This window comes from Drosophila elegans, unplaced genomic scaffold (assembly GCF_018152505.1).
Source record: "Drosophila elegans isolate 14027-0461.03 unplaced genomic scaffold, ASM1815250v1 contig_476, whole genome shotgun sequence".
Lineage (NCBI taxonomy): Eukaryota > Metazoa > Arthropoda > Insecta > Diptera > Drosophilidae > Drosophila > Drosophila elegans.
The window spans coordinates 19,768,016-19,779,998 of record NW_024545863.1 but is presented as its reverse complement, the minus strand read 5'-3'; the positions used below and the strand labels follow the sequence as shown (position 1 = coordinate 19,779,998).

The window sequence follows — 11,983 nt, the reverse complement described above, 5'->3', positions numbered from 1 at the left end:
GCATTTTCAACTGTTAGAACAATTATGTAAAAAATGTCTCTCTTGAAGCTGGAATTCCATTTATAATTTGCCTTGATTGATCATTTGCATTTTGATCAATCTGCGACTGCGATTAACAATGTGTTTGAACTAACGTGTTTAAGTATGAATATGATTTTTCCGCAATACGGCTAGATTAAAACGTTAATAAACATCAAACGCAATGAAATTATAACTTTATTATTAATATGCTGCCCTTAGACTTGTTGGTGCCGTAGATGTCCTGCTTATGTGCTGTCTGTACTTTATGTTTGCTTATGCTATATATGGATAAATATATAAATTTCACCTTATATTGGACGGTGGTTACACTCTCTCGATATTCATCGATTATATTCTTCAGCTGCTTTTCCAACTCAATCCGCTCTTCGGCGTATTCATCTAAAGTTTTTTCCAGGCAAAGATTACTTTGCTTTTGGGTATCCTTTATCTTATCGGATTCGGTCCACAGGTCATGGAGATTCTGTGGTGCATCCTGGAGGCCATTAAGTGCGTCCCTCACAGCTTTCCGGCATTTTTCAGCCTTAGCTGCAGCCGAAAACATCCATTCCTCCTGATGCTTAAGTTGCCAAATTAGTTCCCTCTGCTGCTTTAAACCAGCTAATCCTGCCAGTGCTTTCTGCAGGGCTTAACGCCTTTTTTTTCTTCCGGGTATCGGGTAGATCGGATAGTATTTCCTTCAGTGCACTTTCAAGGTTGAGCATGTACTGGGAAATGGTTTCTTCATTTGCATTCTGTAGGTTGTTGATTGCTCTGGTTCATTGGGTAGGGTTCCTTCGGTTCCTGACTACTACCTAATGGCATTGGCAGGATCTTTTCCCAGTACTTCGCCATCCCTGCCGAACAGGACCAGCAGGAAGAGCAGCCAGATGGTCCGCTGCCACTTTCCGCCAGCCTCGTCAATGGCTTCGAATCGCTCTGGCCTTATAAAGATAACGCATTGGCCATTTAAACATGCCGCTCGCTTTGGCAAACATTTGTTCAGCTGATGCCAATCAGTGAGCAGTCAACACGTGCTTAAACGTGTTTATATATTACGCCACATATCTAACTAATATTTTTGCACCGCAAAAAAAAAACGTAAAAATACGTATTTTACAAACAATTTTAATACAAAAAAAGACCTTATTATACCCTTGCAGAGGGTATTATAATTTCAGTCAGAAGTTTGCAACGCAGTGAAGGAGACGTTTCCGACCCTATAAAGTATATATATTCTTGATCAGCATCACTAGTAGAGTCGATCTAGCCATGTCCGTCTGTCCGTCCGTCTGTCCGTCCGTCTGTCCGTCTGTCCGTCCGTTTATATGCAAACTAGTCTCTCAGTTTTAAAGCTATCTGCATGAAACTTTCCCAAAAGTTGTCTTTCTATTGCAGGTAGTATATAAGTCGGAACGAGCCGGATCGGACGACTATAGCATATAGCTCCCATAGGAACAATCAGAAAAATAATTTAAAAAAAATTATAACTTTGCTGTTTTTTAATTTTTTGTTTAGTTCTTCGACATATAGCAATGGTTAAATATTTCAGAATTATCGTTTAAATTTCATCAAAATCGGACGACTATAGCATATAGCTCCCATAGGAACAATCGGAAAAATAATTGAAAAAAAATTATAAATTTATTGTTTTTTAAATTTTTGTTTTGTTCTTCGACATAAAGCAATGGTTAAATATTTCAGAATTATGGTTAAAATTTCATTAAAATCGGACGACTATAGCATATAGCTCCCATAGGAACAATCGGAAAAATAATTGAAAAAAATTATAACTTTGCTGTTTTTTAATTTTTTGTTTAGTTCTTCGACATATAGCAATGGTTAAATATTTCAGAATTATGATCAAAATTTCATCAAAATCGGACGACTATAGCATATAGCTCCCATAGGAACAATCGGAAAAATAATTGAAAAAAAATTATAAATTTATTGTTTTTTAAATTTTTGGGTTGTTCTTCGACATAAAGCAATGGTTAAATATTTCAGAATTATGGTTTAAATTTCATCAAAATCGGACGACTATATCATATAGCTCCCATACAAATAATAAAAATATATTAAAGAACAATCAAATAATTAAGCTGCAAATCGTCATAGCTTCAATGTTTTTAAACATATACGCAAGTAAATCATAATTTTAATGTTTTCAAGAATATTTTATTCTTGCGATAGCTGCAAGGGTATATGAACTTCGGCTTGCCGAAGTTTGCTTTCTTTCTTGTTTTTAAATTTGAAACTTAAAGGTTAAAGTGCTTTTAATTGCCAATGATATCAAGGCGCAATTAAGTATTATACATATATTTTTAAAGATAGTTAGTCCAAAAAAATAGTTTTTGTAGATAGTTAAATTGCATATTAATACTTGCGAAATATCAATCATAAATATTAAAATATTATATATAAGTTTGGATTTCAATGACCATCGTTCAAGATTATTTTAATCAGACATACCACAACTGTTCAACCCATCCCCTCATAAGTAATTGATCAAGTAATTTTTATTTTCCCTCAAGCGAATAGCAATTACTTGTCATACAAGCTGAGGGGTTTGTGGTTTTTTTTTTTTTGACAAACTAATCAACCATCCATCCTAGCAAAATAATCGAGATATGTGAGCCGCAAACTCGTTTTGCCAAAAATCACCACAAAATGAAACACATACATGTTTTGGCCTCGGGGGTTTTTTAATCTAATTATAAACAAAGCGAATCCGGGGCTTAGCGGATATTATCGTTTATCCAGTCGATGTGCTTGGACAGATCGCAGTACAGTACATATTGGTTCAGCTGGCAGGTGCCATTAGTTCCTCGTTCTCCGGAGGACACAATGCCCCGGAGAAGCCAGCGGTCGCCCTGCTTGACCATCAGTCCTCCGCCGGAGTCCCCCAAACAGGGTCCAGATCCATCGCGGTTTCCGGCGCACAGACTTCTATCCGAAACCATCGATGCCTTCCAATTGCTGGCACAGTTCGTGGCACTGGCGATCTCCGCCTCCACTATACGGGGATACTGGGTCCTTGAGGTTCCCTGCTCATCTCTGCCCCAACCGGCAATGAATCCGGATGTGGACAACGTACTGCTCGCTTCCACTGTCCAAAGGCAAATAGGGCCAATAATGTCGTTGAATCTGCAAAAAAAAAAACATGCGAATCAATATAATTTCAACACTGGATAAGTGTTAGATTTAAGTAGTATTTTGCAATTAATGAGTAATAAATTATCATTGAATTTTGTTCTTCCTTGACTGAACTGAGCTTTTTAAATTATACAAGATTTTTAAAATTAAATTTGTTAACTTAGCCTTATGAATTTAGAATCAAGAATCTGGTACCGAATTCTTTGTTTAAGTGTAATTGATTTTTGTGCTGTTACCGAATTCTTTGTTTAAGTTTAATTAATATTCTCGCCAAGGAAAAATAATGTTCAGCCTTCTATTTCATTACTCTTAAAGCTAAAAGTAAAATATCGAAAAGAAAATAAAGTATTCTTGGGCATTAAGATACATACTTGGCAGGGCGCTCTATGGTGATCAGGGCGATATCCGCATCGGACAGCAAGCGGGTGTTGAACTCCGGATGCCAGAGCAGTCGCATCACATTGTGCATCTCGGCGCCATCCTCTCCATAGTCGTCCAGGTCATAGCGTCCCAGTCCGATGACCACGCGGCTCTCCGCCATTCGGTACACACAGTGGGCGGCACTGATCACGATGCTCGCGGAGATCAGGGATCCGCCGCACTTGAAGGCCAACGATCGCGACTCCTTGTGGTAGATGGCCGACAGCCAGGGATACATTCCACGCGGGAACTCCTTGCCCCGCACAATATACGGAGATAGGCTGCCCTCTCTCCCGCAAACTATGGAAGCAGCAGGAGATCGCGGATTAAACCGTACAGATTGAACCGACATTGATGGAGAATTGGTTTCAATCGGTGATGGTAATAGTGCTGATTCTGTAGTCAAAGGTGGCCCAGGAGTTGGCCAGAAAACAGGCGGCGTGGGCGCTGGTGTGGCCAACTGGGGTTTCAAGGAAGGGGTCGTTTGCCAGGTCTGCATAAAGCCAGGCCAAACATCAATCCCGCGAGAAGGCGGAAAGAACACGGTCTGAACATCCACATCGAAGCCATCTCTCGGGAAGGTATTGAATCCAGTGGAAGGCAAAGGCGCCAGCGATCCACTGATCTGAAGCTCATAGAAGCGATTAAAGAAACTGTTGGGTGGTGTGTCTGAAATAGGGCTCAAAAATGTTCAGCAACAACAAATCAATTAGAAAAGACTTATTTGGAGAACCAATCTATATTTAGTTAGAGAAACACTTTACTCACATTCGCTGGCCGAGCACAGAAGTTGATTGTTGTAGGTGAGACGCGTTAGCTTGGGCCAACCACCCGTGGGATTCGGTCTGAGGGAGATCCGGAACTTGGAGGACCCCCTGCTGGAGCGAACCGCGCTCTCATCCGGATACGGAGTAACGGCGCCCACGGCGGAGGCCTGCGGAATGCGAAGGGGACAAAGAGGTCAGGTCGGTTGTCATTCCAGCGCGTAGATCGCTGGCCAGCTCATACATCTTGATCACCCCGCTGCGAGAACCGCAAATCGATGCGATTGCGACCGCGCGAGAAGGCGGGCAGTGTCACCTCGCCCTGGAGACCCTCGAAGGGATCGTTGACATATGCGAAGTAGTCGGGACACGAGTTCTCCGGCAGAAGTTGGCCGCCGGAAAGGGCGATTATCGATACAACCACGGCCAATGCCAGACCCATACCTTTCCGGAATCTCGGACAATCGAAGCTCGGTTCCGCACGCGACAAGCGACGGTGGGCAAATAAAACCGATTGAGTATCAGGTATCGCTCACGGTTCCCGCTCCCATCTACATACATTGAATCTCGACGACGGGTTGTTGAGTCACTGCGCTTCGGAGTTGAGCAAACTGGAAATTCCGCATCGTGCAGAGCCTATAAGGCACGGCTGCCAGCCAACCAGTAAAGAACGATTCAGGCGACGTTTTAATACTTGACACTGGTTACTTAATAAAGCATTATTAAACATAAAAATAAGAACTCAAGAAAAGAGCACCTTGTTTAATATAAGCGTAACAGCGATTTCTTAATTTCATTTTTATTGTACACTATTGTAACACACAAGTAGAAACAAGTTCCCATGTAGTTAGCCTTCGCTTTACTATTTCAATGTGTAAGTTATCTGACTTTCTACCTTAAGAAAATCTTTCTATTAGCACATTATACAGGTATGTTTAACTACCTGTATTAAATGAAGGCAGGGCATCAGCTAGTCAGACTAAGAAGCTAATAAGTGATCTGCTCATCTGCGCTTTAAGTGAAATTCACATTATAAACATCGAAGATGCTGAATAAGCAAACAAATGGCGTCACTAATTTTTTTCAGATTACTTTATTATTGTTGTTTTTATTTCCTCACATACAAAGTGTTCTCCAACTGTAAGAGATTATAGTTTTCCCTGCCAATTGGGAATCACAGAATTAATTTCCACTTTAGACATTTTGTTGGGGATAATCACCGGCTCATCGTTTTATTGATAAGAATACGAGATACAACTGATTTTGTTATTTACTCTTAAGTGAAAATAAGACAAGATAGATGTAATCTCTTTTGCTTTTGAATATTGCTAGCTCAATATATACTTAATTCTCTTCAATTTCCTCGCAGCTGATCATCGAATCAAATAAAATTCCCAAAGCTCTGAGTATAATAAGTCAAACGATTATTACTGTTAAAAACACATTTAATCAGTGAATGTATACATCTGATTATTTAGTCAGAAGCTTTTAACTAAGTATTAATTTCATAATATTAAATGTTCCATGTTGTTGGCAAATCTGAAGTAACATCAGGTATAGAACGATTTTCTTATATTTGGGTTAATGAAAGTCTATTTAGTGTAAAATTAAAATATTCGCGCTAACTTGGCAAAAGCCTATCCTTGGAGCCAAAATAAATGGTTTATTAAAGATTTAATACAGCAAATGTTATACTTAATATTATATAACTTGCCAGTATTTAAAGTATTTGAACACCCAAATGATCTGCTTACATCACCATATTTTCCCGCACCCAATCGATATGCTTGGAGACATCACAGTAAATGACGTACTTGCTAAGGTCGCAGATATTTCCCTGGCGGGGCGATATGGAAACGATGGCTCGAATGTAAAACCGGTTATTTCGCAGCACAATCAGTGCAGACCCCGAGTCTCCGAAGCAGGGACCATGTGCCTCCGGATTTCCAGCACAAACGGTCCGTGGCGTTAGGAAATCCTCCGCGCGCTTCATCTCTTTGAGGCACTGAGCCTGCGGCACCAATCGCACACTCACTGTCTTGGGAAAACGGGTCTTCTCGCCAGTGCGATCATATCCCCATCCGGCCACGGCGCCACTCTCGCCCTCGTTGGCGGACAGTCTGAAATCTTTGCTCCATAGGCAGAGGGGCTGAATGTATTTGGTGTACACCATCGGGTGGTTCAGCACCAGAAGACCCACGTCCGTGTCCGGAACTGGACTGCCCTCGTACGCGGGTGGCGTGATCACTCTGCCCACACTGACCAACGAAGCTCCGCTCTCCGGATTCTCGTTGCGATCGTGCCGGCCCAGATAGACCCACAGTTGGTTGGCACTTTTGCCGTGAATGCAGTGAGCCGCCGTGATGACAGTCCGTTTAGAGATCACCGAGACAACGCACATGTATTTGACGGAAGACTCACCCTCGTAGAGGGCCGCCAGCCAGGGATACTGACCCCTGGTCACCTGTTCACCTCCGATCTGCAGGGGCGCAAAGCCCTCCACTCCGCATTGGTCAAAGTCAGTCTCTACCCGTGGCCTCGGGCGATTGAAGAACGGATTAAGCTCGTTTTGGGTCGTTGTGGTCGGTCTTGGACGAGACTGAGGCACTGCCATTTCTCTTGGAGCGGAGTGTTGACTAATGGGCGTTGAGGTGGACATCGACTGCCTTCTGGTCATTGTGCTGGAAGGGGCATCGTCTGAAAAAGTTAGAATAATGTTAGGGTAGTCCTCTTTGCATTTTAAAGAGTGAAATTATGTTACTGCTTAGCTCACATTTCTAAATGCTAGAACCTACAGAACCTTACTGATTTTAAATGATAAAATTGTAAATAACAATTATAATGCTTTTCTTTAAATGTGATTTACTAAGTTGTTTAACGTTTTTCTGAGGAAAGTTTATTTATGACAATCAAACATATTTAAGCCTTACTCACATTCATTGTTTTGGCACAAAACCTGTCCATTAAATTCCGCGTGGGTAAGTTTGGGTAGCTCATTCCCGAAATCCTGGAAGCGCACAAACACTTGCCCACGTTCTCCATTGTGAATATTTTCGAAGGCCCGAGTTTTAGTGGGATACGGCATAAGAGAGCTGACAGTGTGCGCCTGCAAATTAGGGGAATGTAGAATAAAAGGTTTAAAGATGCAAAATAGGAAGGCACTTACTTGGTTAGTTCCGTGAGCCGTGAAGACCACCTCCCATGATAAACTATTGATTCCAGGGCGGGGAGCCGTGAAAACGCCAATGTAGGCCCCACTGTCCTCTCTGTAGTACGAAAAATAACTTTCGCAATTGTGCTGCGGAACTTGCAACGCCGAGCAGAGAACCAGATTGAGACAAAGGCCGAGGAAGGTCAGCCGCGAGATTGTCATTGCGATGGGAACAACCGATGCCGATTGGAGCTGAACGAGAACTGGAACTGGGGGCCACAATTCTCACTCGGATTTCAATGCAGATCCGCTCGGTGCAACAGCTGATCTCTCCGCAGATTGTGGAACACCCCACTGACTGAGACTGACTTGGTGGGTGTTTCTCCCCAAGCCCCAACTTGTAACCGTCCAAGTGCTCATTACAGAGCTCGATTCTACTTAAAACCATTCAGGTAAGCTGCTCTCTGGAGGAAAACCCCCTGATAAATAAACATTGGGATTGAATTGCTAAAAACATTTTTATGTAGCTAGGCAACGTTCTCTTCTCTCTTACTATCTCTCTTTTTATGATCTTGCTCAAATGCACAAAGTTGAAAGATAAATAATATTTACTTTAGTACTTCATTAAGACAACAAAGTTTCCAGCATAGTTTTTGAGTTAAACTATCTTAAATTAATTATCAACGAGGAAACATTTTCGAATGAATGTCACACTTGTTGATTAAACAGATATCTTCATTCATTGAAAACTGCGAAAACGATGCGAAAATTACTAATATAATTGTTGAAGTTCTGGTCTTTATTAAAGATTTTATTTCATAGAGTTCAGGATTTCAGTAAGATTCATATTTAGCTTTCCATGAAAGCTTTTTTAGGGGTCTTTATCTGTCGAGGCATGAGCAACTTTTAATAATATAATTCAAGGCGATTTATGTGAATGTCTATTGAAAATTGTGTTTTTGGAGCCCCGTAAGTAGCGACAACACATTTGCCAAAAACTTTTCTAAACAAAACAAAAAAATGAAACGAGGGCAGGGAGAGAGGCACCTAACTTCGCGACACCCGCAACTCAATTGTTGTTGCATTGTGGCCGCCGGCTTCCCCAATTGCCCCAACCGCCTGGCGGCAACTTTTATAATCAGTTCCAAGTTTGTTAAGCTTTGTAATAATTTGTTGAGATTTGGCGCGAAATTTTCGCTGCTTTTCCGATTTCTTTTTTCCCCCAAACAAATTTCTTGTGAATTGTGCCTGGGGCTCAAGTTTGCCAGCCGAGCGGAGGCACTTTGACACCACGTCGGAAGACGGTGGTGCAGGCTTCCGGCTGCGTCAATAATCGGGTGGCAAATGGAAGGTAGCAGTGCGTCTGACTGCACTCGAAGGCAGCGCCAATTGAGCGCCCTAATTGGAGCGGTTCCTGCTCGGGCGCCACTTCAACATGATGGGCCTGGCCAAGCCATCCAAATCAAGTCCAATTAAATTAGGCTTCATGAACGGGGAATCGTAAATGACGGCCAAACTAGGCCAAAATTACCAGCAGAGTGTTGGATCCTAAAATTCGGCTTGTTCTTCATTCATTTCAAATCCAGGCTTTAAACCCTTTGAACTGGGAAACGAGATTGAAACAATTGTATTCTACACAATCGAAATATTATTAAATAGATAAACTGATAGTATCAAATAATTACAAATGCATAACATTATTATAAAACCCATTTATTTAAAACCATTCTGACAATTTTGATGTTTTTATTGCAAGTTATTCTTAGCATTTGTCTCTTGCATCAACATTTGATTTTTTTTCACTTTTATAATTTTAATTAAACACAATATTCTCCTCAACTCACAACCAATTTTTTTTTGTAGCTTTCAAGTTAATTTTGTTTAGTGAGGTGTGCAATAATTGGAGGATCTCTTTCTAGGCTCTACGGAGTATTTTGAAGTTATCGCAGGTGCAGATACCGCGAAGTCGGCTAAAGACGAATACCAATGGCTCGCCGCAGGACTTGAGAAGCTGTATTTTCTGGGCGTACATAAAGCCGGTGCGTAGGGAGCAGGACAACTCATCATTCCATGAGTTCTCCGCCGACTCCTCCACCAGAAGGGTGTGAAAGACATTTAGCAGCTGCAGCGATCGTTCCATTTGAGGCGTTCGCACCAGGGCTAGCAATTGGATATAAGGTCGGAACTTGATCCAGCGCTGGCAGTCCTTGATGTCCACCTCGGCACCCAGATCGATGATCATTAGCTTGCAGTCGTGGTCATGGATCCTTTGCAGAATGATCAGCTCCATGGGTGCTTTGAAGCACTGCTGCAGCTCCTCGGTAATCGTGAATCCCAATTCGTGGCTGGGCGTCTGCATGGTCCAGGGATATCGGCGATTGGCAAAGTCGTAGGCCAGTTTCTGTCGACGCTCCTGCTCCATTTTCAGTTGCTCCACCTCCTTATCTACGGGTCGTATTTGACGGGCTCCACGGCACAGGAAGTCAGCCTGTGCGGGTCCCTTCCGCTCCTCCACCTCCTTGTTCAAGGCCTTTTCCGCGTCCTCATCCTCCATTTCCTCCTGCCGGGCGCCCTTGCAACAGCGCAGCTCATGCGGCGCCATGTAGAAAGGATATCCTACCCGAGCCAAATAAGTGTGCCACTCTAGACGATTAAAGGGTTTGCTGGGCACAAAATATTCCTCCACCTTGCTCTCGATGTGACAGGGATTCTCGTCCAGGATCAGCGGCCATAGCGCATCGAAGAATGGGACGCCCATCGTTCGCCCACCTTCTGACGATCCCTTGGAGGGATTTCGATGTTCACTCATTTTGAGGTACTTGGAATTTCTATTCTTTTAATTTGGCCTGCCCAGCGAGTGTGTGAATTGCCTTCGCCTCGCTATTTACTGCTCAGTGGAGTGACAAAAATCTACTAGTCTACACCTTGAAAAATATATGGTTCGCATATTTTACATGGAATTTTATAATTTCAAACGATAAATAAAATAGACTATAAGATACCCAGAAAATTTTGATGCTAGCTAAAAAAAGCTACAGTATTTTAACGACCTTTTAGTTGATTTAATAAATTATTCATGAAAGATTATCAAAATCTTCAAATATTTCATGATAATTTGCAAAATCAGACACTTTAAATTAAAATAAATTAAATATAAGCCAATTTCCAGCAGTGTAAGTGCCTTCATTCCATTTTGTTATCTGCAAATAAATCAGCCATTGCCACGCCCCCTTATAACAAAGACCTCCCGTGCTTTCTATACAAAAACTTGTTTGTTTGTATTTGTACCTCAATTTATGCGCACTCACAGGCAATAACGGTAAGCAAGCATTCTCATCGGGAATCGGGAATCAGCAACAACAATGCGTAAATTTTATGACATTCCACGCCGTATATTCCTACGGTAGCCGACGATCGCCATCATTTTATGAGCCAAAACAGCGAGGTGAAATTCGATATTATGAAGGAATGCAAGCGCAACACGATGGCCGCGATTTTCATTATGCTCCGGCTCGTATATTAGTTTTATGGGGGTGGGCGTGGCAAATTCGAGGGGCGATGGCTGTGACAACGGCGACGAGTTTTCGGGCTCATTAGCTTTTATAGCTTTGGTTTTATTGCCGTCTGTGAGGCGGCTTTAATTTCAAAGAGAAAATATTGCCTATCACAGGATGTTTCGGTGTTTTTTAGTCCTCTGCATGTGAGCATTACATTTTCATAAATCAATTGTGCGTGCCAAATCCGAACCACCTAAAAAGTCAAACCCACAAAAGGTTTGAATTAAGATTTATGTCGACGCACCTAAAACTGAGTGATGAATGCTTATTTTACGCTTCGATGTTTAGCAACTTATTGCAAATTTGATGCAGACCCTTTACTGATTTTCGTTTTCAGTGTGAAAATTTGATTTGAGCCCTGGATTTTAATTTCAGCCGGAAGATTTATGGCATTTGGTTTGGCAGCTGCTCTCCAAAGTGAAAATTTAATGTGCCCTCGCTGGAAAAACAAGCACTTTAAATGACTCAAAGGTCAGCACAAATATTTGCTTTACATTTTTCTTTTTTTTTCGTCTATTAAAAGCGCTAACTTTTTGCTGCTTTTGGTCCACAAAACAAGTTGTTATTATATATGCGCGATGTATATAAAAATTTATGTGTATATTTATTGTATTTAATTGGGGCACTTAAGCGACAGACTACAAGAGAATACCGCGAGAGCAAAAACAGAAAGAAAAAGCAGTGAACGCTGTATAAAAATAAGTCAAGAAAAAAAGTCATGCCAAAGAATAACTGAAACAAGTAAGGACAACTGAGACGCTTATTGACATAAAAGCCAATCATTTTCAAATGGCTTTAAGCATTGGGCAGATGGAGAAGCAGCCCCGCAACATCAAACGGAAAAAAATAAACAAAACTGGAGCGTAAAAGTAAAGTTGTATATTTTTTTGGTTATGCATTTGACTTGGCACACCGCA

At 41.6% G+C, this 11,983-nt stretch overlaps 4 protein-coding genes across 5 annotated transcripts; all 4 read right to left on the bottom strand.

The window, feature by feature from the left end:
* Positions 1–198: 198 nt before the first annotated feature.
* Positions 199–794, bottom strand: LOC108139106 (the record flags this gene model as incomplete). The annotated part of the gene is given in 2 exon segments (XM_017261719.2): positions 199–682; positions 684–794. Coding segments are annotated over 2 exon segments (585 nt in total), but the record flags the coding sequence as incomplete, so codon positions are not given.
* A 1,910-nt stretch (positions 795–2,704) lies between these two features.
* LOC108139370 (serine protease gd) lies at positions 2,705–4,934 on the bottom strand. 2 transcript variants are annotated; one of them, XM_017262096.2, is made up of 4 exons: positions 4,803–4,934; positions 4,363–4,528; positions 3,546–4,263; positions 2,705–3,165 (listed from the first exon to the last, which is right to left on the bottom strand). In XM_017262096.2, exons 1-4 carry the CDS (start codon positions 4,917–4,919, stop codon positions 2,757–2,759), a joined length of 1,410 nt encoding a protein of 469 aa, XP_017117585.2. In that variant the 5' UTR covers positions 4,920–4,934; the 3' UTR covers positions 2,705–2,756. The 2 variants fall into 2 exon arrangements, with proteins under 2 accessions (XP_017117585.2, XP_017117584.1); XM_017262095.2 differs by having other exon boundaries at positions 4,603–4,858.
* An 851-nt stretch (positions 4,935–5,785) lies between these two features.
* On the bottom strand, positions 5,786–7,781 carry LOC108139368 (serine protease gd). The gene is made up of 3 exons (XM_017262093.2): positions 7,525–7,781; positions 7,293–7,464; positions 5,786–7,055 (listed from the first exon to the last, which is right to left on the bottom strand). Exons 1-3 carry the CDS (start codon positions 7,729–7,731, stop codon positions 6,109–6,111), a joined length of 1,326 nt encoding a protein of 441 aa, XP_017117582.1. The 5' UTR covers positions 7,732–7,781; the 3' UTR covers positions 5,786–6,108.
* Positions 7,782–9,240: 1,459 nt separating this feature from the next.
* Positions 9,241–10,459, bottom strand: LOC108139154. Its single transcript, XM_017261771.2, has one exon. It carries the CDS (start codon positions 10,316–10,318, stop codon positions 9,425–9,427), a length of 894 nt encoding a protein of 297 aa, XP_017117260.1. The 5' UTR covers positions 10,319–10,459; the 3' UTR covers positions 9,241–9,424.
* Positions 10,460–11,983: the final 1,524 nt, after the last annotated feature.

Bases quoted from the DNA above. Each gene is read 5' to 3' on its own strand.
- LOC108139368 (XM_017262093.2), bottom strand. From the start codon at position 7,731: ATGACAATCTCGCGGCTGACCTTCCTCGGCCTTTGTCTCAATCTGGTT. The intron at 7,465-7,524 runs GTAAGTGCCTTC...CCTAATTTGCAG, and splicing joins CGGCTCACGGAACTAACCAA to GCGCACACTGTCAGCTCTCT. The intron at 7,056-7,292 runs GTGAGTAAGGCT...TAACTTTTTCAG, and splicing joins TTTGTGCCAAAACAATGAAT to ACGATGCCCCTTCCAGCACA.
- LOC108139154 (XM_017261771.2), bottom strand. From the start codon at position 10,318: ATGAGTGAACATCGAAATCCCTCCAAGGGATCGTCAGAAGGTGGGCGA.
- LOC108139370 (XM_017262095.2), bottom strand. From the start codon at position 4,800: ATGGGTCTGGCATTGGCCGTGGTTGTATCGATAATCGCCCTTTCCGGC. The intron at 4,529-4,602 runs GTATGAGCTGGC...CGCATTCCGCAG, and splicing joins CGCAGCGGGGTGATCAAGAT to GCCTCCGCCGTGGGCGCCGT. The intron at 4,264-4,362 runs GTGAGTAAAGTG...GCCCTATTTCAG, and splicing joins TCTGTGCTCGGCCAGCGAAT to ACACACCACCCAACAGTTTC.